Genomic DNA, 24,732 nt, shown 5'->3' on the forward strand with positions numbered 1-24,732 from the left:
ATTCACTAAAAAAATTATTTAATACATTAAATATCTACTGGAAACACTAAGAAAAGGTATTTTTCTTAGTTTCTCTGTTTTTCAATGTCAAAATGATTTTGGGGGTAAAAGGGAAAAGAGTTTGTCAAGGTGATTCCATTATCTTAGCCACCTTCCTCTTCTTCACTTCCCCTTTTTCTCATTTTGAACTTGATATCTTGGGAGCAGTGTCCATGAAACCGTGGAGAATGTGACTTGGGAGATATTTCAGAAGGTTCCTGTTTCAGGTACCAGACTTGGGCATCATTCTGAGAGTCTACTTGTAGAATTGTGTTCTGACATTTAGCATCAAAACTATTGAATTTGGGGTCTTGTGCCCACATCCTCTATTGAAGGGCTTGGAATTGAGTCCCACCTCTTCTTCCAGTCTAACTTCCTTCTCATGTTCCTGGAAGGCATCAGATGATGATCCAAGTACTTGGGCCCCTGCCACCCACATGGGAGACTCAAAGTGAGTTCCTGGCTCTTGGCTTTGGCCTAGCCAAGCTCTCACCATTGCAGACATTTGAAGAGAGAACCAGCAGATGAAAGATATCTCTCTCCCACCTCTGCCTCTCTCTCTGCCTTTCAAATAAATAAAAATAGATATTTGAAAAAAAAAAAAGAAAATACCAAGTATTAGTGATGCTATAGGGCAACTCAAATTCTTATACACCACAGATGGGGTTGTAAATTGTTAAAAACCACAGTGGAAAACTATTTGGCCATTTGAACATATGCATAATCTATAGCCTAACAATTACTCTTAGATACATACCCAACAGAAATGCATTCAATTTTTGACCAAAAGACATGTAATGGATGTTCATAGCTGTAGCATTTGTAATAGCCAAGACCTTGAAACTCCTGGAAACAAATAGCCATCAACAGTAGGATGAGTGAGTTATGGTATAACCACATAATAGGATGTTAAAACATAGTAGAAACAATGAGCAGCTCTATACTTCACACATAGTGAACAAGAGAGACCAGATATATACTGCATGCTTCTGTTGATATAAACTACAAAGTTGAGGAAACTGTACAGGATTGTAAAAAGTCAGAATAGTGGTAACTGTTGGTAGAAGGGTGATAACAAGGAAATGTCACAGCAGAAACTTCTGACTTGCTGGTAGTGTCTCTTTCTATAGCTGAGTTCTACTTTGTGTAGGCATGTTCAATTTGTGAAAATTTATTCAGCATATTGTATACTTATATACATATTGTACTTAAGAATACAACTCTAAGAATATGGTGATTCTTCCCACCCTCCCACCCAACTCCTACCCCACCCCTTCCTCCCTTTTCCATTCCCAGTCCCCTTTTCCATTAAGATTCATCTTCAATTAGCTTCATACAAAGAAGTCCAACTCTACACTAAGTTAAGATTTCAACAATTTGCACACATACACACACACACACACACACATACTCACAAACTGTTAAAGAACAAGTTTTACAGTTAATTCTCATTGAAGACAGAAGTCCTGCACGGGAGGTTAGTGCACAGTGATTCCTGTTGTTAATTTAACAACACTCTTATGTATGATATCAGTGATCACCCGAGGCTCTTGACATGAGCTACCAAAGCTATGGAAGCCTTTTGAATCCACAATCTCCATCAGTATTTAGACAAGGCCATGAGCAAAGTAGAAGTTCTCTCCTCCCTTCAGAGAAAAGAATATCTGAAGGTTCCTCAAGAACCTGCTTAGACAGTTCTAGTGGGTGCCCTTCATATGAATCTCTTGATTGACCTTGATACATTCAGGCTACAATATTTTTGTTTTCATTCATATATTTTCTTCTCTTTTATCTTTTCAGGGCCCTCCTGGTCCAAAAGGTGATAAGGTAAGAGGAGGCATTGCTGAAACAAATTACGTTAGCAGAAATTCATGCTGGCATGACCTATAATGTGCTATACTTTTCTCTTTGTAATGAACATCATCTATAGCTTTGGTTAAACTGTCATCTCACTTTCCTATTCTACAGGGAGAACAAGGTGATCAAGGGCCTCGGGTAAGTTGCACTCTTTCTACCCTGAGCAAAAAGTTGATTTCCAATCCCACACTTATTGATTAAAAGTACCCCAGCATCATAACTGTCTTTGTGCCTAAGTGGCTTAATATACCACACCACTTATAAGTGAAAAAGCCAGAATAACTTCTAATGTGTATATCTTGTGCATTATCTTAACTTGATGCCTCAGGCAGAACATTCTACAATAATTAGACCTTCTGAATAATAGCCAGAATCATTTCTAAGACTCAACCACAGCCATCTTCCCAGTGCCCACTGGGTCCTTCACATTTGCGTGGGTTGCTTTGCAGCATAAAGACCATATGCATTTCTCTTGAATTTGGCCTTTTCTGCACTTAAACTATATACGCTATTGCAAAAATATGTTTTTATTGTAGATAAAATATTAATGCATTTACTCTTCAGCATAAGTGTGAATAATATGTATTTAAATTTCTTGTTGTTAGAGATTTTTCAGCAGATGAAAGGTGTAATATAATTTAGTACTGGGGAGGAGGTGCATTCTTTCATTCTTCTCGAATGTGGCCTTTTTGACCATTAGAACACAATGGTGAATGCTTTGTTGTTACCTTGGTAGTGCCAAGTCCTCTGCTTCACATCTGTGCCTTATTACCCAAATGTTCAGACATACTGTTCCAATGATGTAGTGGCTCTGTTCAGACATACCTCTCAATTTTCTCATGTCACTATGCACAAATGCAAGTATTTGGTTGAAGAGAGTAATTTTTTTAGAGTGGAAAGGCACATTTAAAACTTTCAGGTTGAAAACAAAAACTATGTAGGTCTTTCTGCAAAATACACTGTGGTTAATTATTGAATTCATTTGTATTGCATAGATTTTTGGAAAAAAGTTGCAGTTAATGCAAACATCAAATATTGTAATCTTAACTATATCTCCTCATGTTACGTAAACTACATAAAAGTTTCTCTTATATTCTTCAGCCACTTCTTCATATAGAAATGATTATGCCTCAATGTATTTTGTTTTTGAAGGCAGTTATCCTGGCTGATGACTGGCTTCAAACTAAAAGTTCATTATAAATGGTCAAGGAGATTAAACATTGTGGTATCTACTATCATGGATATGACTGGAATAAAACTCTTGTAACCTTAAATGATTACAATATCACCCCTTGCTCTGTGGGTGGTGATTATTTCACATGGCGTGTCTCCAGTATTGCATATCATTTCTTTCTACACACAATAACAAAATCACTCAGCATGCCCTTTCCAGGTAAGAGGGAAACTGTTCCATTCTGAGAAATCTTCTTTTTGGCAGAGGAAATAAGGGGGTGGTTCACAGGGTAGCTGTCATCAGTACACATGCAGCCCTCATTTTCAAAAAGGTGTGTTGGCTTTCATCGTTACCAAGAGTGATGATTGATTATAAAGCTAGGCCAAATTTTCAGGATGAAACCCGAAACCATCTGAAATTCACCTGGTTTCATGTTGCATTACAAACTGAGACTTGGACCAGGTTCCTTGAAAGTTTGGCCAAAGTTCACGAACTACTTTGACAAACCCAGACTGCCTTTCATACTGATTTCAGCCAGTTTTCACACTGATAGGGGCCAAGTTTCACACGATTCAGGGGCCATTTAGGATTTCAGGAAGAAAGTGGCAAAAATTGATCCTGTTTTCCCTAGGTTTTGCTTTGAATTGAAGGACTGTGAATTGCATTCATAATGCAGAATGCATCCTCATAGCTAAGAACCTAACTGTCCTGGAAGGGATGTTTAAAAGGGAATGAGAACACTCAGGTTACTAACTTAGAAACAAATCAGGTCACAGTCAGTGCTCTTAGAATTGTATATTTTATACCCATTATATACAGTATTTTCTACTATGACAATATTAACTACACATTAGGGAAGTTTTCAGATCAAGACAATAAAATGATCATTCCACTTGTATATATAAATTTTAAAATAGTCACAGATCATTAAAACTAAAGTAGTGTTTCATTCTTAACCGTTGGTTTGACAAAGATATCCAACAAAGTTTGACAAAACTATATTTTCAGAAATCTGATACATAGATTTTTTTGTTTTTTTGTTTTTTATTTTTAATTTTTTTTAATTTTAGCTTCCATATAAGGGAGAAGATGCAGTATTTGTCTTCTGTGGTCATCTGTTCATTTGATTATTGTTTATAGCCCTTGCCCATATTCCTGCTGAACTAGGATATTTTCACTTTTTACTTGGTGAACTCTTTATTTGGTGGAGATTAAATCTTTGACTCTAATGTAAATTAAAAATATATTATCTCAGGCCGGCGCCGTGGCTCAATAGGCTAATCCTCCACCTTGCGGCGCCAGCACACCAGGTTCTAGTCCTGGTCGGGGTGCCGGATTCTGTCCCGGTTGCCCCTCTTCCAGGCCAGCTCTCTGCTGTGGCCAGGGAGTGCAGTGGAGGATGGCCCAAGTACTTGGCCCTGCACCCCATGGGAGACCAGGATAAGTACTTGGTTCCTGCCATTGGATCAGCGTGGTGCGCCGGCCGCAGCGCGCCGGCCGTGGCGGCCATTGGAGGGTGAACCAACGGCAAAGGAAGACCTTTCTCTCTGTCTCTCTCTCTCACTGTCCACTCTGCCTGTCAAAAATAAATAAATAAATAAACAAAAAAAGATTCTAAAAAAATATATATATATTATCTCAAAAACAAATAAGAGAGGGAAAAAGAGAGTAACATGTTCCTACAATTGTATCTATAAACTACATTGAATCTGTTTCCTGTGTACCGATCTCACATTAACATGAAAAAATAAAGTTTAAAAGATAATATTTTTTATTTCCAGAAAGTCAAAAGTAAGTTAGAATTGGAAAAACCTAACTGTAATGAAAATTCACTTTCTTATCTTCTGTTCATTCACATTGTTCCAGAAGAGCTCTCCTGACACTCTTGTTTTTGAAATGTAGATCTTCATGTTTAAATACCCAGTCATTTTTCATCCTGTTGTAGATTTTGAATTCTATTCATTACCATTGGTTTCAAGTGACTTATTTCTTCCAATAATTAATGACATAACCCTCTCCATTATTTCACTTCTCTGTTAAATAAACCAGGAAAAACATGAAAATAATATGTAAATTAAGAATGTCAGACCATTTGGAAATACTTGGACATCTATGGGGCATCTCCCGTGTTCAAGATACTATGCTTAATATTATTGAAACCTTGAATACATTCACTTCTTTCCCTCTCCTACTATCACCAAATTCAGCCTACTATCATCTCATGCTGTTGATTATTGCAACAGTCTTCAATTAATCTTCCTGCTTCCACTCTTGACCTTGTATAATCCATTTTCTACACAACAGCCAGAGAGATCATTTTACATTGTAAACTAGGTTGTGTTACTCCCTGTTTAAAACCTTGGAATGAAATCCAAACCACTGTGCTTGGCCTCCATGGACCTTGAAGGTCAGTCTTGCCACCTCTGGAACTTCATTTCACACAAGCTCTCCCCTCACTATATTTCAACCACACTGTGCTCCCTGCACTCTTCAGACACATGAAATTCATGCCCATCTGGACCCCTTTCTATTGGCCCCTTCTTGCCTTCTGAGCAGTGAGTTATTATCATTGGTCACCTAACCAAATATTGTTGATCTAAATCTTACCAAACTACCTGATCTAAAGATGAGATTATTCTATTTTGTTTAATTACTTGCTTGCTACCTGTAAAACATATCCTTCCCCTATCCCCCACTTAGAATATAAACTCCATAAAGTAAGGGCCTGGTCTATCTTATTCATGCCACTATCACAAAGAACAGTAAGAGCTTGATAAATGTTTGTTGAATGTATGAATAAAGAATAGCATTAAATCATTGCTGCCGTCAAGGAAGTAATAATCTCCTAAATGCCTGAATAGGAAGATGATGTGGTTGTATGTTATGTGCCTTAAACAGCTAGATCAAAAGATGCCAGAAAAGTGAAAATTTTTCCACTTTAAATAGTCATTGAAAACTACAGAAAAGATAACACTTGACCTAGGATTTCGTAAATGGACAATCTTTGGGGAGATAAGGTAAGGCTTGGTATTACATACTCCAGGGAAAAGAAATAGTATAAACAATATTATACAGGTAGAAAGTGGCAAGATTTATTTAAGGAGCAAGGAGTATTCCATTTGCCAAGAAAATAGGTTGCATATTGAAAAAACTGTATCATTTATGTCTGAAATTTTTTATTAAAATTGTGTTATGGAGCATTTAGAATGTCTAGTGTGATGCTGGCGCGATGGCTCAATAGGCTAATCCTCCGCCTGCGGCACCGGCACACCAGGTTCTAGTCCCGGTTGGGGCACCAGATTCTGTCCCGGTTCCCCCTCTTCCAGGCCAGCTCTCTGCTGTGGCCGGGGAGTGCAGTGGAGGATGGCCCAAGTGCTTGGGCCCTGCACCCCATGGGAGATCAGGAGAAGCACCTGGCTCCTGCCTTTGAATCAGCGTGGTGCACTGGCCGCGGCAGCCATTGGAAGGTGAACCAACGGCAAAGGAAGACCTTCCTCTCTGTCTCTCTCTCACTGTCCACTCTGCCTGGCAAAAAATAAATAAATAAATAAATAGAAAGAATGTCTGGTGTGATAGCAGTAGAGAACCATTGAAAACTTTTTGAGTACATAACTTTTATTAACTTTCTTATTACAATTGTTCAGTTTTATTTTTGTTATTAATCTTTTACTGTGCCTAATTTATAAATTAAGCTTTGTCATAAGTATGTGCGTATAGGAAAAAACCAGTACACATGTGGTTTGGTACTATCTGTGGTTTTAGGCATCCTGAAAACATCTAGGAACATTGGATGAATGCAGACTGTTGTACATTGCTTGATGCATGTTACCACAGTACTATTACCAAACGTACTCTGTGAGGATCTATTTGGTGGTAGTGTCCATTATAGAATGGAATTGGAAGAGGTTGAAAGAAAGGAAACAAGTCTGGAAACTGTCCTTCATCTAGGAAAAGATCATAGGACTCTAAGCTATAATGTAATGTCCACTCCTCAGTGGAGAGTCATCAGAGGAAATGAGCCGGATCATCCTAGAACATTAGGTAACAATGGAGGAAGGGAGTCATTTTGAACAGAAAGCTCAGGATGAGAAGTTCTGCCATAGCAAGGGGCTAAGTTGGAGTCACCAAAGTTTGGAAGAATGCTCCGCTAATCCTCTAGAGGCTATAGTTTTAGTTTGTATTTCTCACATAAGAAGTTTGCAGAAGGCAGCTGATGATGATATTTACATTATTCAAAGATATTACCAGGCCAGTGCCATGGCTCACTTGGTTAATCCTCTGCCTGTGGCACTGGCATCCCATATGGGTACTGGGTTCTAGTCCTGGTTGCTCTTCTTCCAATCCAGCTCTCTGCTGTGGCCCAGGAGGGCAGTGGAGGATGGCCCAAGTGCTTGGGCCCTGCACCCACATGGGAAACCAGGAAGAAGCACCTGGCTCCTGGCTTCAGATCGGCACAGCACCGGCTATTTGGGGAGTGAACCAATGGCAGGAAGATCTTTCTGTCTCTCTCTCTCACTGTCTATATCTGTACATGTCAAATTAAAAAAAAAAAAAAAGATATACCCATAAAAGTCTTTGAATCTCTTGACCTTTCCCTCATGACTGCAAGAAGGCTGGTTGAAGTCTAACCGTTCCACCTGTCTATCAGCAGAAACAACAAAGACGGAAGAGGCTATACCAAGAACGCAAAATCATTTCCATGAATTTCCTACTGGATTTTGGTCTGATTGGCCAGACTGTGTCACATCAGATCCCAAAAATGGAGGTGACACGGAGAATGGGGTTGAAAAGGAAAGCTGGTTTGTCTTACTCTTAGGGTTTGCCATGAATGCCTAGCAAAGTGCATTCAATCTGCATTAGATTTACATTCAGGGCCTATGACCATGAGTGCCGAGTGGACAAGTTAAGTATTTTTAAGGCAATTGGAGTGAAGTTGAAAACACAGAGATGAAAATTCAACACAAGTCCTGGAGCTAATTGGATATGGGGGCTGAAGTAGGAAAAGGAGATCAAGATAGAATAGAAGTTTCTGGCTTGATGCTTGACTTAAAAATTCAGAAGAAAGAAATGATAAGTTGAATGTTAGTTATATTAAATTTTTTATCTTAAAGAGATAGTTCACTGGAATAGTACAGCAAACAGAAACATGAGGCTAGACTCCTGAGCTTAGTCATCATTGAAGATAACAGTTACAAAACCAAACTGTCAGCGAATGAGAAATGAAATCATAGAATGAGAAAAGTTGATGGGCAAAAGAGTAAGGAAAAAACCGCCCTGGAATCGATACTTCAGAAATATCCGTATTTAGGGAATGAGGTAAGGAAGATACCTCAGAAAAAGAGATCACTCAAAGATGGAATCAGGACACTGCAATAGGCGAACACCAAAGGAAGAACTACTTGAAAAGGCAAGCAAGGGTGGCCAACACAATGTTCTTAATAAAAAGGTAGCCATAGAGATAAGGTCTCTTTTTTTAAATTTACTTTCCCCCCCAAAGAAAACTTTTATTTAAGAAATACAGACTTCATGCATTTCATAAGTACAACTTCAGAAATATAGTGATTCTTTCCATCATACCCACCTTCCCACCCATTCTCCTACCCTTCCTCCTCCTCCCTCTCCCATTCCCAGTCCTTTTCTCCACTAAGATCCATTTTTTTATGTTTTTTAAATTTTCTTTATTTTTTTTATTTTTTTAACTTTTATTTAATGAATATAAATTTCCAAAGTACAGAATATGGATTACAATGGCTTCCCCCCCATAATGTCCCTCCAACCCGCAACCCTCCCCTTATCCACTCCCTCTCCCCTTCCATTCACATCAAGATTCATTTTCAGTTCTCTTTATATACAGAAGATCAGTTAAGCATACATTAAGTAAAGATTTCAACAGTTTGCTCCCACACAGAAACATAAAGTGAAAAATACTGTTTGAGTACTAGTTATAGCATTAGATCTCAATGTACAGCACACTAAGGACAAAGATCCTACATGAGGAGTAAGTGCACAGTGACTCCTGTTGTTGACTTAACAAATTGACACTCTTGTTTATGGCATCAGTAATCACCCTAGGCTCTTGTCATGAGTTGCCAAGGCTATGGAAGCCCCCTGAGTTCACTGACTCTGATCATTTTTAGACAAGGCCATGGTCAAAGTGGAAGTTCTCTCCTCCCTTCGGAGAAAGGTACTTCCTTCTTTGATGACCCTTTCTTTCCACTGGGATCTCACTCGTGGAGATCTTTCATTTAGGTTTTTTTTTTCCCCCAGAGTGTCTTGGCTTTCCATGCCTGAAATACTCTCATGGGCATTTCAGCCGGATCCACATGCCTTAAGGGCTGATTCTGAGGCCAGAGTGCAGTTAGGACCTTTGCCATTCTATGGGTCTGCTGTGTATCTCACTTCCCATGTTGGATCATTCTCTCCCTTTTTGATTCTATCAGCTAGTATTTGCAGACACTATTCTTGTTTATGTGATCCCTTTGGTTCTTAGTCCTATCATTACAATCAATTGTGAACAGAAATTGATCACTGGGACTAGTGAGATGGCATTGGTACATGCCACACAGAAGGCCAACTCCATACTAAGTAAAGAGTTCAACAATTTATATGTTGAAAAAAAACCTTCAACATTGGAGACAAGGGCTGTTCAAAGTCATTGCATCTTGAAATTAATTTCACATTTTTTTAGAAACTTAACTTTAACGAAGCACCCAAGAATGATACATAATTTAGGAGCATTTAGACATAATTATAATGCAACTCTTTGAGGATAGAGGTCCTACATGGGAAGTTACTGTACAGTGACTCTTGTTAATTTAACAATTAACACTCTTATGTATGACATCAGTGATCCCCTGAAGCTCTTGACATGAGCTACCTAAGCTATGGAAGCCTTGTCAATCCATAAACTCTGTCAGTATTTAGACAAGGCCATAAGCAAAGTGGAAGTTCTCTTCAGAGAAAAGTACCTCCTTCTTTGACCACTTAGGGATAAGGTCTTAAAAACCTTTTGGGCTTGGTGTTTTGGAGTCATGGGAAATTAAGGGAGTACATATTGTGAAGTTATGAAAGTAGAAGTCAGATTACACGAAGTTGAAAGGTAAATTTATGGTAGAAAAGTCGACTGTTGATGGTATATGATTTAATGCAGAAGAAAGTTGGCTCACATTTTGGGCATTAGCTCTCTTTCAGTATACACTGACTCAATTTCAAGACCAAAATTTTAGGTATAGTATAACAAATCACAAATGTCATTTAGCTTTATTCTATAAGACAGTGAGTATTAAATGCCCACAGATGAACGCATCTGACTTTAGAATTGCATTCCCCTCCTTAATTCTTGGGGAGATCTCATTACAGATTTGCCATTAATTTTCAATTCATTTTTGTAAACATTGCACTTCAACATTTAGGTCTTCAGACTCTAGAGTTGGAAGGGTACTTTATCTGTGCTGTCTTCAGTCACCAGGACTAGGCTCAGATTTCTTCTTCATGGCTGTGTGTTACACAGTTTGAGACTATGACTTTACCTGGTTTTCAAGTAGGGATTGGACAGCCTGCTGCAAGGAAGTTTTAGTGGATTCCTGGACTCAGTGGAAGTTGGGCCAGGACACAATGCTTCACTAATAATTATAATTGTCAATTGCCTAGTTTATAGTAAACTCTAAACACCTTTCTAGGGAAGCCACATAAATCATTTCTACAGGTCAATGAGACAGTTTACCAGGGAAAAAAATAGGAAAGGTGGCTACCGTAGAGTGAAATGACTGTCCACATAGGCTGCAATCAGGATGGAGGGGATCAAATTGTACCTCTGTTCTTATCTATCCCTTGGTAATGATAAAGATTAATAAAGTGTGAAAAATCTAAAATAAGTCCTTGATAAATCATAGCTGTTTACTCTCACCATATTTCACATAAGGAATCTGGGGTGTTGTAGAAACGAGACTCAAATCCAGCTCTCATCCTCTAGTTTGTGAAATTTTCAGGGGATCAGGCTACTTCCTCATCAGTAAGTTAGTTGTTATGAAGTCATCAACATCAGTATTAAAATGCCAGATATTACAGAAATATCCATGATTGAAATAACAATGGTAAGAAGATTGAGTTTTTAATACCAAGCACTCTGTGAGGACTCATTATTTCAACAACCCATAGTTACTTTTGTTCCCATTTACTAGATAAGGAAAGCAATACTTAGAAAATTTAAATATTTTATCCAAGATAATAATCAGTGGCAGAACCAAAATTTGAACCTAAGTACATAGGGATTACATTTTTATGTATATTCTCTCATTTGTTCTCAATAATTCTGTAAGCTGGTATGACTATTAATATAACCAATATTTTATTAGTGAGAATTAGAATTAAACAAGTTAAGTAGCTTTTCTAATTATTTCACACAAACCTAGATTTTAGATGCTGCTCTTTGCATAATGCCAAACTCCACATGGCAGCTAGGTACTTTTCAAATTTAATATTCCATCTCTCTGTGAATATCACTGACAGTCTGAGGAGCACATACACATACATGTGGTTCTTTTCTTTTTGAATCATGATAGACTCAGTCTATACAATTCATGCACTGTTAGCCTCCTGAAACATGAGTGAATGCATAGCACACAGTAATAATCCTAGACCTTCATTGCCATGTATTAATACCCTACAACCCATCTCTTTATAGCGTAGGAAGACAGGGCAATGAAGACCCCTATCCAGGAAGTGTAAAGTACCCAGTTACCTTCTTATAAACAGTTTTTATTTCTCAGCTCAGTGGTGCCAATTTGAAGAATGTATAACATCAAGATCCTGATTATATTTGCCATTAGTATTTTGTTGTTGTTGTTTAATACAACCAAATGAATGAAGTCTGTTTTCTGCTGTTTGTAGTGCTGTGTTTCCAATATTTTTTTTTGTTTTACTTTTATTCTGAGCCTCTCTTTGCAAAGGAAGGAAGGAAGGGAGGGAAGGAGGGAGGGAGGGAGGGAGGGAGTGAGGGAGGGAGGGAAAGAGAAAGAGGAAAAAAAAAGACTTGCATTTATTGACCAATAACAGAACCTCAGTGTCAAGTATAACAGACTGAAGACTTTTAAAGGTTTGGCAATGCTGTCTGTCTGCACCTGCTGCTGCTACCATTCTTTTCATCATTAAAGAGGATTTTCTGTGTGTTCTGTTCATAAGGACCTTTGCTCTCATCATGAACCACAGCTCTAGAAACTATAATAATATGGTTGGTGATAATGACTCACATTTCTTTTCTCTTTGACACTAGTATAAAAACACAACCTGAAAAATAAAGTTTTAATATTTAATAATATCTTTAATTTTGGATACTATTTTAGTGATAGGATACAATTAGGACTATACTGTGTCCTGAAATTATAGCAAACTTATTAATCAAACATAGGCAATAAAATGAACAAATGAGCAAATATCATGAAATTATCTTGACTATAAGTATGAATTTTCCTATCAGTTGGCTACCACCACCTTGCCAAATAACACAGAGCCCCGATTAAAAAAAGATTTAGTGGTTATTGGTCTCAATATCATCAGCCAACAGCTGGTTTTAAATTAATCCTAAGCCCTCACAGCTTCAGTAAGCCACCCAGGAACTCTGCTTCACTATTTTCATAAAGAATTTTTTCTACTCCTATTGTATTCAAGTAAATTTTCATAACAGCTGGGACTATGCAAAACTGATAATATCTTAAAAACATCTTCAGCAAGACAGATTAAGTTCCAGAAAAGGAAAGCATTTAAAAGTTTATTTTATTATCTTAACCTTTGTTGACTTGAATGATTAAACAGATTCTTTGGCTCTGCTAAAACATTTAGGCTCAGATATTAATTTGATGTTCTTATTTATTTAACCCTTGCCTTTTTCTTTAGCCTTAATGAATCCACTACTCATTTGTACTGCCTGTGAAAAGGGAATGAAAATAGCACAATAGGAAGAAATAAATTGTGAGAAAATTATTTTAATGCTTTCCAGATTCAGCAGAAGTTGGCATGGAAACAGCAAGCTCATTAAAGTTTACAAACGTTCTTGTTATATTTTCTAATCAAGTTTTCTTTTGAGATTTTTCTGTCATACTTCAAATCTCTTGGTCTTACTGTGAGTCTATTTAGAAAATAAATTATTTTTACCAATAGCAGTTGATATGTAGACAATAACTCCCTTTGTAAATAACATCTCAAGATTGAGTGCCTGGGCTTATCAAATAAGAAAAAGAAGTGTTAGGAAAGGCTGACTACTTTAATAGCGACGTCTAATAGCCTATTTGATATCACTGCCAATCTTGTACCTTGTGTCTAATGTAAAAGATTATATAAATAAATCTCTTCCTAGTGAATAAATATGGCAATCCAGTTGAGTAAATTTTTATACAAAATATTTTGGAAATAAGAGGGAGCTATTTTGTAAAACCGTGAAAACAATGCCTGAGTTCTGGGCAGTTAACTGAAAATTCTATTAATGACCACAGAGATATTAAAATGAAACCAAAATCTTTTCCTAAGCTCAATCTCAGACAAGGAATTTTGGAAGTGATGCTAATCAGTTTAAATAACCATCGGAATTCTTTTTCATCTTTTAAGTGCAGTGACCTTCATATTCAAACAGTTTTTTTTTTTCATTTTGTGGAGTAATGGAAATATTTTATTTGTACATACTTTTGTATTCCTTGCTTATAGCAACTTGAGTATTCTTTATACTTTTTCGTGTGACCTATATATGAGCATATACCTTAACATCTTTTCAGATTAGTGTGCACCATTTCACATTTGTCTTGAAGCCAATTAGAATAAAAGATTTTAAATGAAAGAATAAATTACTCCATTTATATTTTGGTTTGAAATTTTATAAGTACTGCTTTCTATAAAATATTGACTAAAGAATTTTAAAAACCTCTTATAAATAATACCTTAATGAGTTTTCTCACAAACATAAACTTATCCAGAATATTTGATTCTCTTTATCTTATTTTTAAGCAAGCTAGTTTTCACTTGAATTCATGTGTATGATTCATAGATTTATTAGTTGATACAATATGGAGCTATGACTTGCACTAATGCCTATAGTTGAAGCATATAATAAAATGTGGAGGCAGAAGTAGATTTAAAGTTTGTGGCTTTCAAGGAATAAGTAAGCCATTTAGTAAATACACTAAAGTCTGTGTTTGAAACAGAGTCCAGTTTAAATGAGGATCATATTATCTATGAATGATGAACATATTGCAAGTAGAAAATAGAGCAAAATATAGCAATTTAGAAACAAGTTGCTTAAAAAACAAATTCAGTATGAGCATTGCCATTCTGTTTCCATCCTTCTCAAATGCAGAATTCTGGAAATGTTTGAAGTGAATTAACCAAATAGAAATCATGAAAGTAGGAAGCAGCAGATTTTAATGGTGCATCAGGATTTATAGAAAGAACCAGAGAGTAGGACTCTCCTCTTGATGCGTCCCTCTAGAATGTGTGGGAAAACGGCCTCTGCACTGACAGATCGTGTTCCGGGAGAACAGTTCCTGTAGGTCTGAATGAGACAGTCTCTGGAAAGTCATTTAATGCCAGACAGCAGCATCCTTTCATAAGCATACCTGCACTAATGTGTCCAGCAGCCCCTCGTAGCAGACGCAGCCTGTAAATCACAATCCGAAAACAGGACTGGCTTTGTAAGGAAAGGATGTCAGTGACAAGGTCTCACTTCAAATGCAGTTCTAGGGTGACTTCGCAGAGTGAGGAAGCTTTGCTTTTCATCTCTTACAAGTCAGTTATACTTTGAAAAATATGAATATTCAGAGAATTCTGACAGTGGGTTTTTTATTAACACATACAAATTATTTAACATACATGCAATAGTAATGATCATAATAATGTAACACTGTTGATTGCACAGTTCCACACATCAGGAGAACTTCTGGGTCTCCTTTATTTTTTCTCTAGGCATTCTTTTCATGCTTTGTTAGCTTGAATCTGTTGACTAGGGAATCAGTAATGGAAAGGTGGTGTCAAAGACCTCCAGTACAGCATCCAAAACATCACAGAACAAGCGATATATAGGACACTCCAGGACAGGCTTTGGACCTGAAGTAATTCATTACAGTTAATTAATAGAGGGAAGTCATGGTGAGTAAGCCAGAAGAGAGACATTTGCATGGCCGAGTGACAGTGCTGTTCTGGCTCAACGCCTCTGTGTTGTGATGCACAGGGCAGGAACTAGCTGTAACCTTAGGAAGAACAAGGAAACAACAGGTGGTAATTCCTTCCCCAGTCGCCATGTCCAGAAGGACATGTCAGCCTGAACATTCTGAGTTTATTGGCAGGGGAGAAAAAAGGCCAGGGAAACACGATCCCATCTCTAATTAAGAATACATGCAATTGTTTTCTAAAATATGTTGATTCCTTGGGCCTTTCACCAGGCTTGTTATTTTTAGAGGCTGAGTTAATCTGGGTATCCAGACTACTTAAATTGTGGCCCAGCCTTGAAACATCTAACCAAAATCTTGACCTCATCACCATCGAGAGAAAGCCATCGCTTCATGAGGTTTCTGGGGCTGCGGAAAGGAAATTCTCCCACTAGTGAAGTAGGAAGTACAGAGTGAAGGAGTGACAGAGGGAGCTAGGCCCAAACACAGAGCAGACCAGACAGTCTTCTGAGACGTGCCTTAGTTCTGAGCCACGTATGCTGTGGTTTGTGACCATTGTTTTCAAGCTTTACACGTTATTTTTCATTTTAAGAATTATCAAACACTTTTTCACAGCCAATTGTTTAAAATATTGTATGTTGTATATCGTCTGTATGTGGCTGTGTGTGTATCTATCAGTTCTGGCAGGAATCCCTCTAACTATAGCTATATTTTATACATGCATATGTACTCATGAGTGACTATTTACTCATGATTGCACTTGTCTACAACATCTTTATGAAAGTTGTCCACAAATATAGATTATGGTTCACATACAGGTGTGAATATCTTCTTACTCATACTCTAATTTTTACTAAGAAAAGATAGATAAATGCTCAAACAATCTATGAAATGTTTTGGATTAACTTCATAAATCTTCCTTAACTGCTTTTTAAAATATATCTTTGTGTGTGAAATGATATTTTAGGATTAAGGAGAATCTAAACCAATTTTTAATAATTTAGTGCTGAGGTTATTTTTTTCTTTCATGTCTTAGCACACCACAGAAAACATACTCATTACTCCTTTGCAAACTTAGAGGCACAGGGACAGTTCATCACTTTCTCATCAGACATTGCTTCTGACTTGCAAAGAATCCCTGATGTTTGGCACAGTAGTCTTTAAGAACAAATACTTGCTTTGACTCAAATGTTACAAGTTGGAGACATTATTCAGGAGAAGACAATCACTTTTTCTTAGATATCTTATTTTTACATATTTATAAGTTGTTGAGGAAGTCCAAAGTTTCTAGAATGTTAGCACCAACATTTCTTTTCAGGAATATAAACTTTTTGATTCATAAAAGGCTTTGTCACATTCTCTGAAGTTAACAAATTGTGACAGCATCTTATGACTTGTCAGTCTTGCTTTTTCCCAGCACTCGATTTATTTTTATCTGAATGAACTGTTCTTTGGGAATGTAAGCATTGGAAAAATTTAAGTCATTAGCAAAGTTTTATCAGAAGTCTTGAAATCAAAAATTATTCTGTCTTCATTTAGTTTGACTGATATCCCTGATATGTATATAATTTAACCATTTCATTTAATTTTTTTATATTTCTTTGATCGCATATCCTTGTTCCAAGACTTTATAATATATAAGCAATCATAATTTTTAGGATGACAATGATAGGAAATTTTTTACCCTTCTTTCTCTGATAAATCAATAGTTACTATGTTTCCACTGGGAGTTTTACTACACTACGCATGCTGTTTTTGACTACTGGCATAGATGAACATATATTATTTCTGCTTTGGAAAAGTGAAGTTTTTAAAAGATCTTCAATGTTAGGAAACTTTAGAATACAACATTATGAAACTATTCAAGTCTTGTTTCCACTTTTTGCTAAGCAGAAAATTACTTTCCAGTCTTGCAACCTTTTGTTTAGTAGTCATTTACAATTATTCAATAATATTGTAAAAGGAAATGAATCTTGAGGAGTTACAGGAAGAGGGGAATATCTGGAGATCTAGTAGACATTTTGAATTTGTTCTGAAAGTTAACATAGAGATTTACAACTTCAGCTTTTGTTTTACACTTTTAGGCAGAAAAGTCAAACAAAATAGTGCTGGAGAAAGCCTGCCATGTCACCAGTACAATGTTGAATGTTAATGCTGTAACTCTAGACCGGTCTGTGGTATTACTTCCACTTTGGAGCTATGTTGTTCTAATAAAATCTGTCAGAGAAGAATGCAAAATTTGAGTCATAGTACCTACCCAGAATTTTATATAGTAACTGTTATAATAACTCAAGATTTTTAGAACGTGTCAAGTGAAATGGCATGTGCCAACACGGTTGTAGTTGGAGAAACTGTCACAACTTATGTGGAATTTCTTTTTAGGATAGAGTCTAACAGGACTTGTTTGTAGAAGGAAAAAGGAATTCAATATATTTATTTTTGCTTGAAATGTATGTGCTGTTTTTTGCAACCCCCCTCTATTTTATTAATAATTCTCAGTGAAAGAGATTAGATAATTTTCACTGGTAGTCTATGACCAGATTCTGATAGTGGATCAATTTTGTCTTTCCCAAATTAACTGCTAACATTTCAGTATTGAATAATTCATTAAAAATCTGATTTTTTACATTTCTTTTGAAAAATTGGAAGATCTGGCACCACTGGGGCCACATTCCTTTATAATTTCAATTGTCTAAAGTTAATTGGGTCCATCTGCTGTAGGTGGGGCATGCAGTCTGCATCACACATGGTGATTCCCAACCCCCTTCATGCATTTCTATATATATGTGCAATTTCTGTTGGTGTTAGTGTTTGAAATACCTGGATTATAAGACTATTCTGCTTTTGATATTATGATGACAGTCCATCAAGATATGCAAACACATGTCACAAAACAGCTAATGATAATTCTTTATTTTCCAGGAAAAAAGCTCATTATTACTTTTAACATAATTTATACCACATTTGTTTTTAAATTATGTAGAATTTTTTCTTTATTTAATAACTATAAATTTTGAAAGTACAACTTTTGGATTATAGTGATTTATCCCCCCATAACCTCCTTCCCACCCACAAACCATTCTATCTCCTACTCTCTCTCCCATCACATTCCTCATCAAGATCATTTTTAATTATCTTTATATACAGAAGATCAACTTAGTATATACTAAGTAAAGATTTCAACAGTTTGCACCCACACAGAAACACAAAGTATAAAGTATGTTTGAATACTAGTTTTACTGTTAATTCGCATAGTACAACACATTAAGGACAGAGATCTTACATGGGGAGTAAGTGCACAGTGACTTTTGGTGTTGATTTAATAATTGACACTCTTATTTATGACATCAGTAATCACCCAAGGCTCTTGTCATGAGCTGCCAAGGCTATGGAAGCCTCTTGAGTTCACCAACTCTGACCTTATTGAGACAAGGCTATAGTCAAAGTGGAAGTTCTCTCCTCCCTTCAGAGAAAGGTAGCTTCTTTGATGGCCCGTTCTTTCTGCTGGGATTTCACTCACAGAGATCTTTCATTTAGGTCATTTTTTTTTTGCCACAGTGTCTTGGCTTTCCACGTCTGAGAAACTCTCATGGGCTTTTTAGCCAGATCTGAATGCCTTAAGGACTGACTCTGAAGCCAGAGTGCTATTTAGGGCATTGTAGAATTGTTCTTATACTGGTAATTGTCAATTTGTGATATTGCAGAATTTGTTTTATTAGTATACCAAATCTTTTTAAAGGTTAAAATGAGTACTGCTTTCAATTGGTGGTTTTATATCCAGTTTCCAATGTAATTTATGCTGTCTTTAAGGCTTTTTGTTTAAAGTATGTTACAGAATAATGGAATTTTTGACTGTTACCCCAGTTGTATACAGAACAGATTAATAGTTATGCAACATGTAAATAATGTGAGAAAGATAAATTTTCAACCTTTTGTTACTCATGTATAAAATCAAAAATATCACTGACTTTGAGAAGTAGCATCTGAGACTCACTTCTTTGAAGGCAAGTGTGAGCTTTTCTTTAATGATATATGTTGGCATATTACTTTAGATGATCTAGATTAATCATCCTTATAGGTCACAGCTATAGTCCATAGACATTCAGTTGAATTCATGGAAACATCTCCCTTTATAAATGTTTCTAACAAGAGTGCCCTGATGGTACACCAGTAAAATACAAATTCATGAGTTTTTTGGAATTCATATAGCTGTACAGACAAACCTCAAGAGAAAGAACTAACTTGAGTAAGTACTATATGACCTTTTTTCTATTTCCTTTTGATAGAAAAATAAATTGAAACATGATTTCTCTGAGTGCAACAAATACAGGATTTGAAGGGATTGTACAAGTGGTTAAACAGAAATATGGCATACAAAGAATTCTGTAAAGTAGATTATATTTCCATCTATGGAAAAGAATTATGTGCATCTGAAATATTTTTTCTTATACTGTTTTAATGTTAGGCAATATAGACATTAAAATTTTACTTTTTACTAGAATAAAAATCATTCAATTCTAGGAAGAGTTTCCAGGTAAATCTTAATTGTTATTTTTTTTAAAGAGTCTTAAGGGAGAAAGTAAGAGTAAGAGAAATTCACTTACTTCCCTATCAAGCTTTCCCTTATAACTTCAAAGCAAACCTGTTTCACAGCTAACCAACTGCATTAAAACCCAAAAGGGTATCCTAAGATCACGGTTCCTGAATTTTATTCAAACCCTTCCAGTGAGGAGCTTGCTCTCAGGCAAATATTCTAATTATAGGCAGTCCTAAGTAATAGAACATTGCTAAATCATGCATTCAACAAGTATTTATTGTTCCTTCTTTGGAATTGACAGCTACTGTTCTCTACTTCCTGTTGATTTAGTTTTAGTCCCGCCTTCTGAACCTCCTCCTTCTCTACATGACAGCCCTTTAGTGGGTTTATGGAAACCCTGGAGCTCAAGTTTAGAATGAACTTTAAATGAAGGGCTTTAACCCTTCCAGTCCAAACTCCTATTGGCTCAAGCTGCCATCCTCAAAAGGATGACCTAGCATGAACTGAACACACCCTGTAGTGGTGGCAGTTAGGCCCTGCACTTTGCTTTCAGTTTTGAGCCTCTTTAAGGTGCCTTTCCTATCCCATCTCATCTTTTCCTGCTCCAACCTAATCCATGTCCTTTGTCTATTCCACATGAGACAGTTTTTTGCCTCTTATTACCCTGGTTGTTCACTTGACATTCTACTATGTCTTCCTTAAGGGATAATGTCCAGAAATTAAATACATTATTTCAGGTATGCCTGGCCTGAGAAAAATGGGATATAATCTATCTGTTTGTTGATACAGCCTGGAATTAGATTAGCTTTAAACAACATTGACAGCCATATCATATATTGCTGTGTATGTTTACTATCTAAAATCTTGTTGTAAGCTGTTACTGCTAGCTCCTAATTCTGTATTTATAAGGCCTGTTTAGTGGACCCATATGCTGTTCCTTGATTCCATTCTCATGTTACTAGTATGTTCTCATCATTCCATCCTGTTGAGATCGCTCTGGATACTGATTGTCCAAGCCAACAAATATTGTGTCCTCTCCCCCGTTTTCTGAAGAGCTGAGATATAGTTACAGAGATGGTTACACACATATAGACAGAGATCATTCCCAAACCCAAAGTTTGAGAAGACTAATCTGAGTCACGGACACAAGCGCTGAATGGATCAGGACTAAAGTGAAGCCAGTTAAGCACTGTTGTTACGTGAGCGATCTGTTCAACCGGTTACCATCCTCTGGATATGTTCCTCTTGGTTGATTGTTCTTTTCATTGTCTTCCCCTTCTGATTCAAACTGAGCATGCTCTTCTCACTGCCCTTAGCAGGTTCTCTCCACATCCACAGGGTAGTGCCCCTGACAAGTCACATCATTCCATCTATCCCGTATTCAACCTGGGTTTGACTTTCACTTCCTTTTTCCTTTCCTTCCATAAGATGTTCATAAGGAAGGAAATTCTGTGAAGAATAGGCAAGTGGAAGGGAAGTCTACTCTCCTGTTCATGATTTAGTAATGGCCTTATAATTCACAAATTGGACATTAATGCCTTGTGTAGAAGTTGACCCTGGCATCCTATGAAAATAATTTTTTCTCAATCAAATTTCTTTCATGTCTCTTTCCCATAGTTAATTTCCTCAACATTTCATAAGTGGAGAAACATGGAAAGTTGTACCATTAATGTTGATGAGGCTTTAGTTCAACTGTATGTGATGTTATAAAGCTTTATCCCAGACTTGTAAGATGATAAATTAGTCTTCCTCCCTTTTGTGTTCCATAATTCTACTCTCTCTTATCACCAGAGGAGGATGGCTGACAGTCCCTTATGTGAAAATCTGCAGTTCAGTTTCAATAATGAAACAATAGGCATAGGTCTTGTAAATTTTTAGCCACATATGGGAATCATAAAAGTTGTAGTTGATGAAGTGGTAGAACTGGTACCTTATCTGAGTACCCCAGATGCCACCTGGTTTTTAAAATGTAACTTTGTTTCTTGTGGGTACTGAAACCAAAGACCCATTCAAGAAATAAAATAAATTCTATGGAATATATCTACATTTTGTAAACTGGGCTATTTCTTTTAGAACTTTGAACACATAAGAGAAAGTTTTTTTCCTTGGTCTTGATGATGAATACATTCAAACATAGAACATTGTTATTGACTTTTTGAGTTTGCTGATAAATAAGGTAAATTCATCATTTAATATCTGTGAAATTGAAAGACCATGTGATGCTTTGAATTAATATATGCAATCATAGGAAGAAAAAAATCTTGCTTTTGTAAGATGAGCAAATTCCTTTGACAAATGAAATAATACATTTAAACAAAGAGAATTGACACTATCCAAAATTGTATATAAAGCTTATTTTGAGCCCTCATTTTCAGTACCTTTTAGGAAATTTGATCTTGACTTTTGTTTGTCTTATTAACATCTAAGAATTTGAAACTTAGAAGTATAAAAAATTTTAAGTAAAAAATTAATATTATCAGTAGTTATCTCAAGTAAATTATATGTACAGATATCAGTTTTAAAGGATATATAATAAATATAGTGTGTGATCTACAACTTAATATAAAAATGTACTACATTTCATTGAATAACATCATCAACCACAAGCAGGATATTAAAATGAAAAAAGTAGAAAGTTCATATTATGATTTCTAATATTCATATAATTATAAAGTTTAGATTTAATTTCACAGGAGTCAGGAAATTCTGTTCTGAAATTTCCAAAGAAATCCTAATTTTCACATAGATTACAACAGCCTCTTTCATTAATAATAGCTCAGATTATGGGAGCCCTCCCAAACAGATCCTTCACTATGGGATGTTGGTTTCCCAATTTTCCTTTTCAAAATAGAGCTACACCTTGTTCTGTTCTTCCTCCTCCTAGAGATAGGTACTCATGTAATAATCATATTTTGATTTAATAATAAATCATTTTGATTTATTTATTCAATAAATCATATTGTGATTTAATAAACAATACTTTAAGTTACAACATACCATTGATGCAGTCAGAACTTGTACCCTTTTTTTCAAAAACTAATACAACAAAATAAAGTTTCGACAATTGAGCTAAGTGCTTCATTTTTGAGGTAAAAACCCTTTTAAACTTTAAATTTTTCTTCATTCTTATTTAATAGTCAAAAGCACTGGATCAGAGTTCTTCAGTTGGTGGTTGATGGCCTAAATCCTACCCTTGAAGATATTTTTGTGTAGACCTTAAATTGTTTTAAACTAAGTTTGAATTGCCAACAAACATTTAAAATCTAAAGCATTAGTTTAAAAAAAAAACTTGCATTTCTGTTTCTCTAGAAGCAGGTGTAAATGTTTTTTCTCCTGTGGGAAAAATCAACTGAGAAGTTAACTGATTTGAAAAAAAGCCCCAGTTTCACCCTCCTATCCATCCAAGTCTCCTCACTTCATTTTGTACTAAACCTACTTTTCTATTTGTTGTTTGTTGAGTCCTTATAGTCGTTTGAGTTCACTCCTGATGTTCAAGTTGCATAAGTATAATTACAGGACTTTCAAACATGTCTTAAATTACAAGTAATACTTTAGCCCCTTATGGAAACATGCAAGTTTCAAGAGTGCCTTCAAGCCCCAGACTCTATTTTAGTTTTGTGTAATTGGACAGATAGAAGAAACTGCAGTAAAATTAGGATATGGACAAAGGCTCAGAGTAAGTAGTAGAAGAAGTACCTTGAGCAGCACCACTGCAAGTAGCATTACGGTCTGATGAACTCCCCCACGTACTCTGTTATCTTCTCCTTGTTGAGATCTCTTATTTTGTTTTTTGTTTGTTTGAAAGATTTATTTATTTATTTGAAAGTCAGAGTTACACAGAGAGTTACACAAGGAGAGGCAGAGAGATAGAGACAGAGAGAGTGAGAGAGAGTGAGTCAGTCTTCCATCAACTGGATCACTCCCTATATGGCCACAATGGCTGGAGCTGGGATCCTAAGCCAGGAGCCTGGAGCCTGGAACTTCTTCCAGGTCTCCCATACAGGTGCAGGGACCCAAGCACTTGGGCCATCTTCTGTTTTCCCAGGCCATAGCAGAGAGCTGGATTGGAAATGGAGCAGCTGGGACATGAACTGGAGCCCATGTGGGATATTGGCACTGTAGGTGGCAGCTTTACCTGCTATGCCACAGCACCGACCCCAAAGATCAGTTTTGAAGAGTTCAGTTATTCCAAGAATAATGATGGGTGATTCTCCATCCAGTGAAGCTGGATCCCATGGGACTCTCACCAGCTTTTTTTTTTTTTTTTTTTTTTTTTTTTAAATTTTATTTATTTGAGAGGTAGAGCTACAGAGGGAGAGACAGAGAGAAAGGTCTTCCATGTGCTGGTTCACTCCCCATATGGCCACAACAGCCAGAGCTGAGCCGATCCAAAGCCCAGATCCAGGAGCTTCCTCCAGGTATCCCACATGGGTGCAAGGGCTCAAGCATTTGGACCATCTTTCGCTAGTTTCCCAGGCTATAAGCAGGGAGCTAGATAGGAAGAAGAGCAGCCAGGACACGAACCTGTGCCCATATGGGATGCTGGCACCTCAAGCAGAGACTTAGCTTGCTATACCACAGTGCTGGTCCCTCTCATCAGCTCTTTTATGGGATGGCTTCCTGCCATCTGCCTCTTCTGCTGGAACAAGAAAAAAGAGTACAGACCCAAGGAATTTGAGTCAACTTAATCTAATATCAAACAAAAGTAGCAAATACTCATTAAGCCAGAGCACTAAACAAAGGTTTTAGAGAACAGCAGGACAATTTTGTTTCGCTCCCAGCATAAAAAATACAAAAGTTGAATTCTTAGATTCTACTGAGCAAGTAACTATTTTCCCTTCAGTATCTGGTGCCCTTTCAGCTAATGAATTCCTTATTTTCTCACCACTCTTCTCCCCTGATCCGTGCTGTGTCTCTTCTCCAAGGTGTAGACTGTTTCTGTTCTTCTTCTTCTTCTTCTTTTTTTTTTTTTTTTT

The 24,732-nt window shown here is 36.6% G+C and overlaps 1 protein-coding gene across 1 annotated transcript in view; it reads left to right on the plus strand.

Moving 5' to 3' along the window:
• Positions 1-24,732, plus strand: part of COL25A1 (collagen type XXV alpha 1 chain) — a 530,955-nt gene that overhangs the window by 355,230 nt on the left and 150,993 nt on the right. Inside the window, exons 6-7 of the mRNA XM_017347366.4 lie at positions 1,840-1,866; positions 2,008-2,034. Of these exons, the coding sequence (XP_017202855.2) occupies positions 1,840-1,866; positions 2,008-2,034 (54 nt within the window). The remainder of the gene's footprint in view (positions 1-1,839; positions 1,867-2,007; positions 2,035-24,732) is intronic.

This window comes from Oryctolagus cuniculus, chromosome 8 (assembly GCF_051225735.1).
Source record: "Oryctolagus cuniculus isolate XC-2025 breed Fujian yellow rabbit chromosome 8, ASM5122573v1, whole genome shotgun sequence".
NCBI classification, from domain to species: Eukaryota; Metazoa; Chordata; class Mammalia; order Lagomorpha; family Leporidae; genus Oryctolagus; species Oryctolagus cuniculus.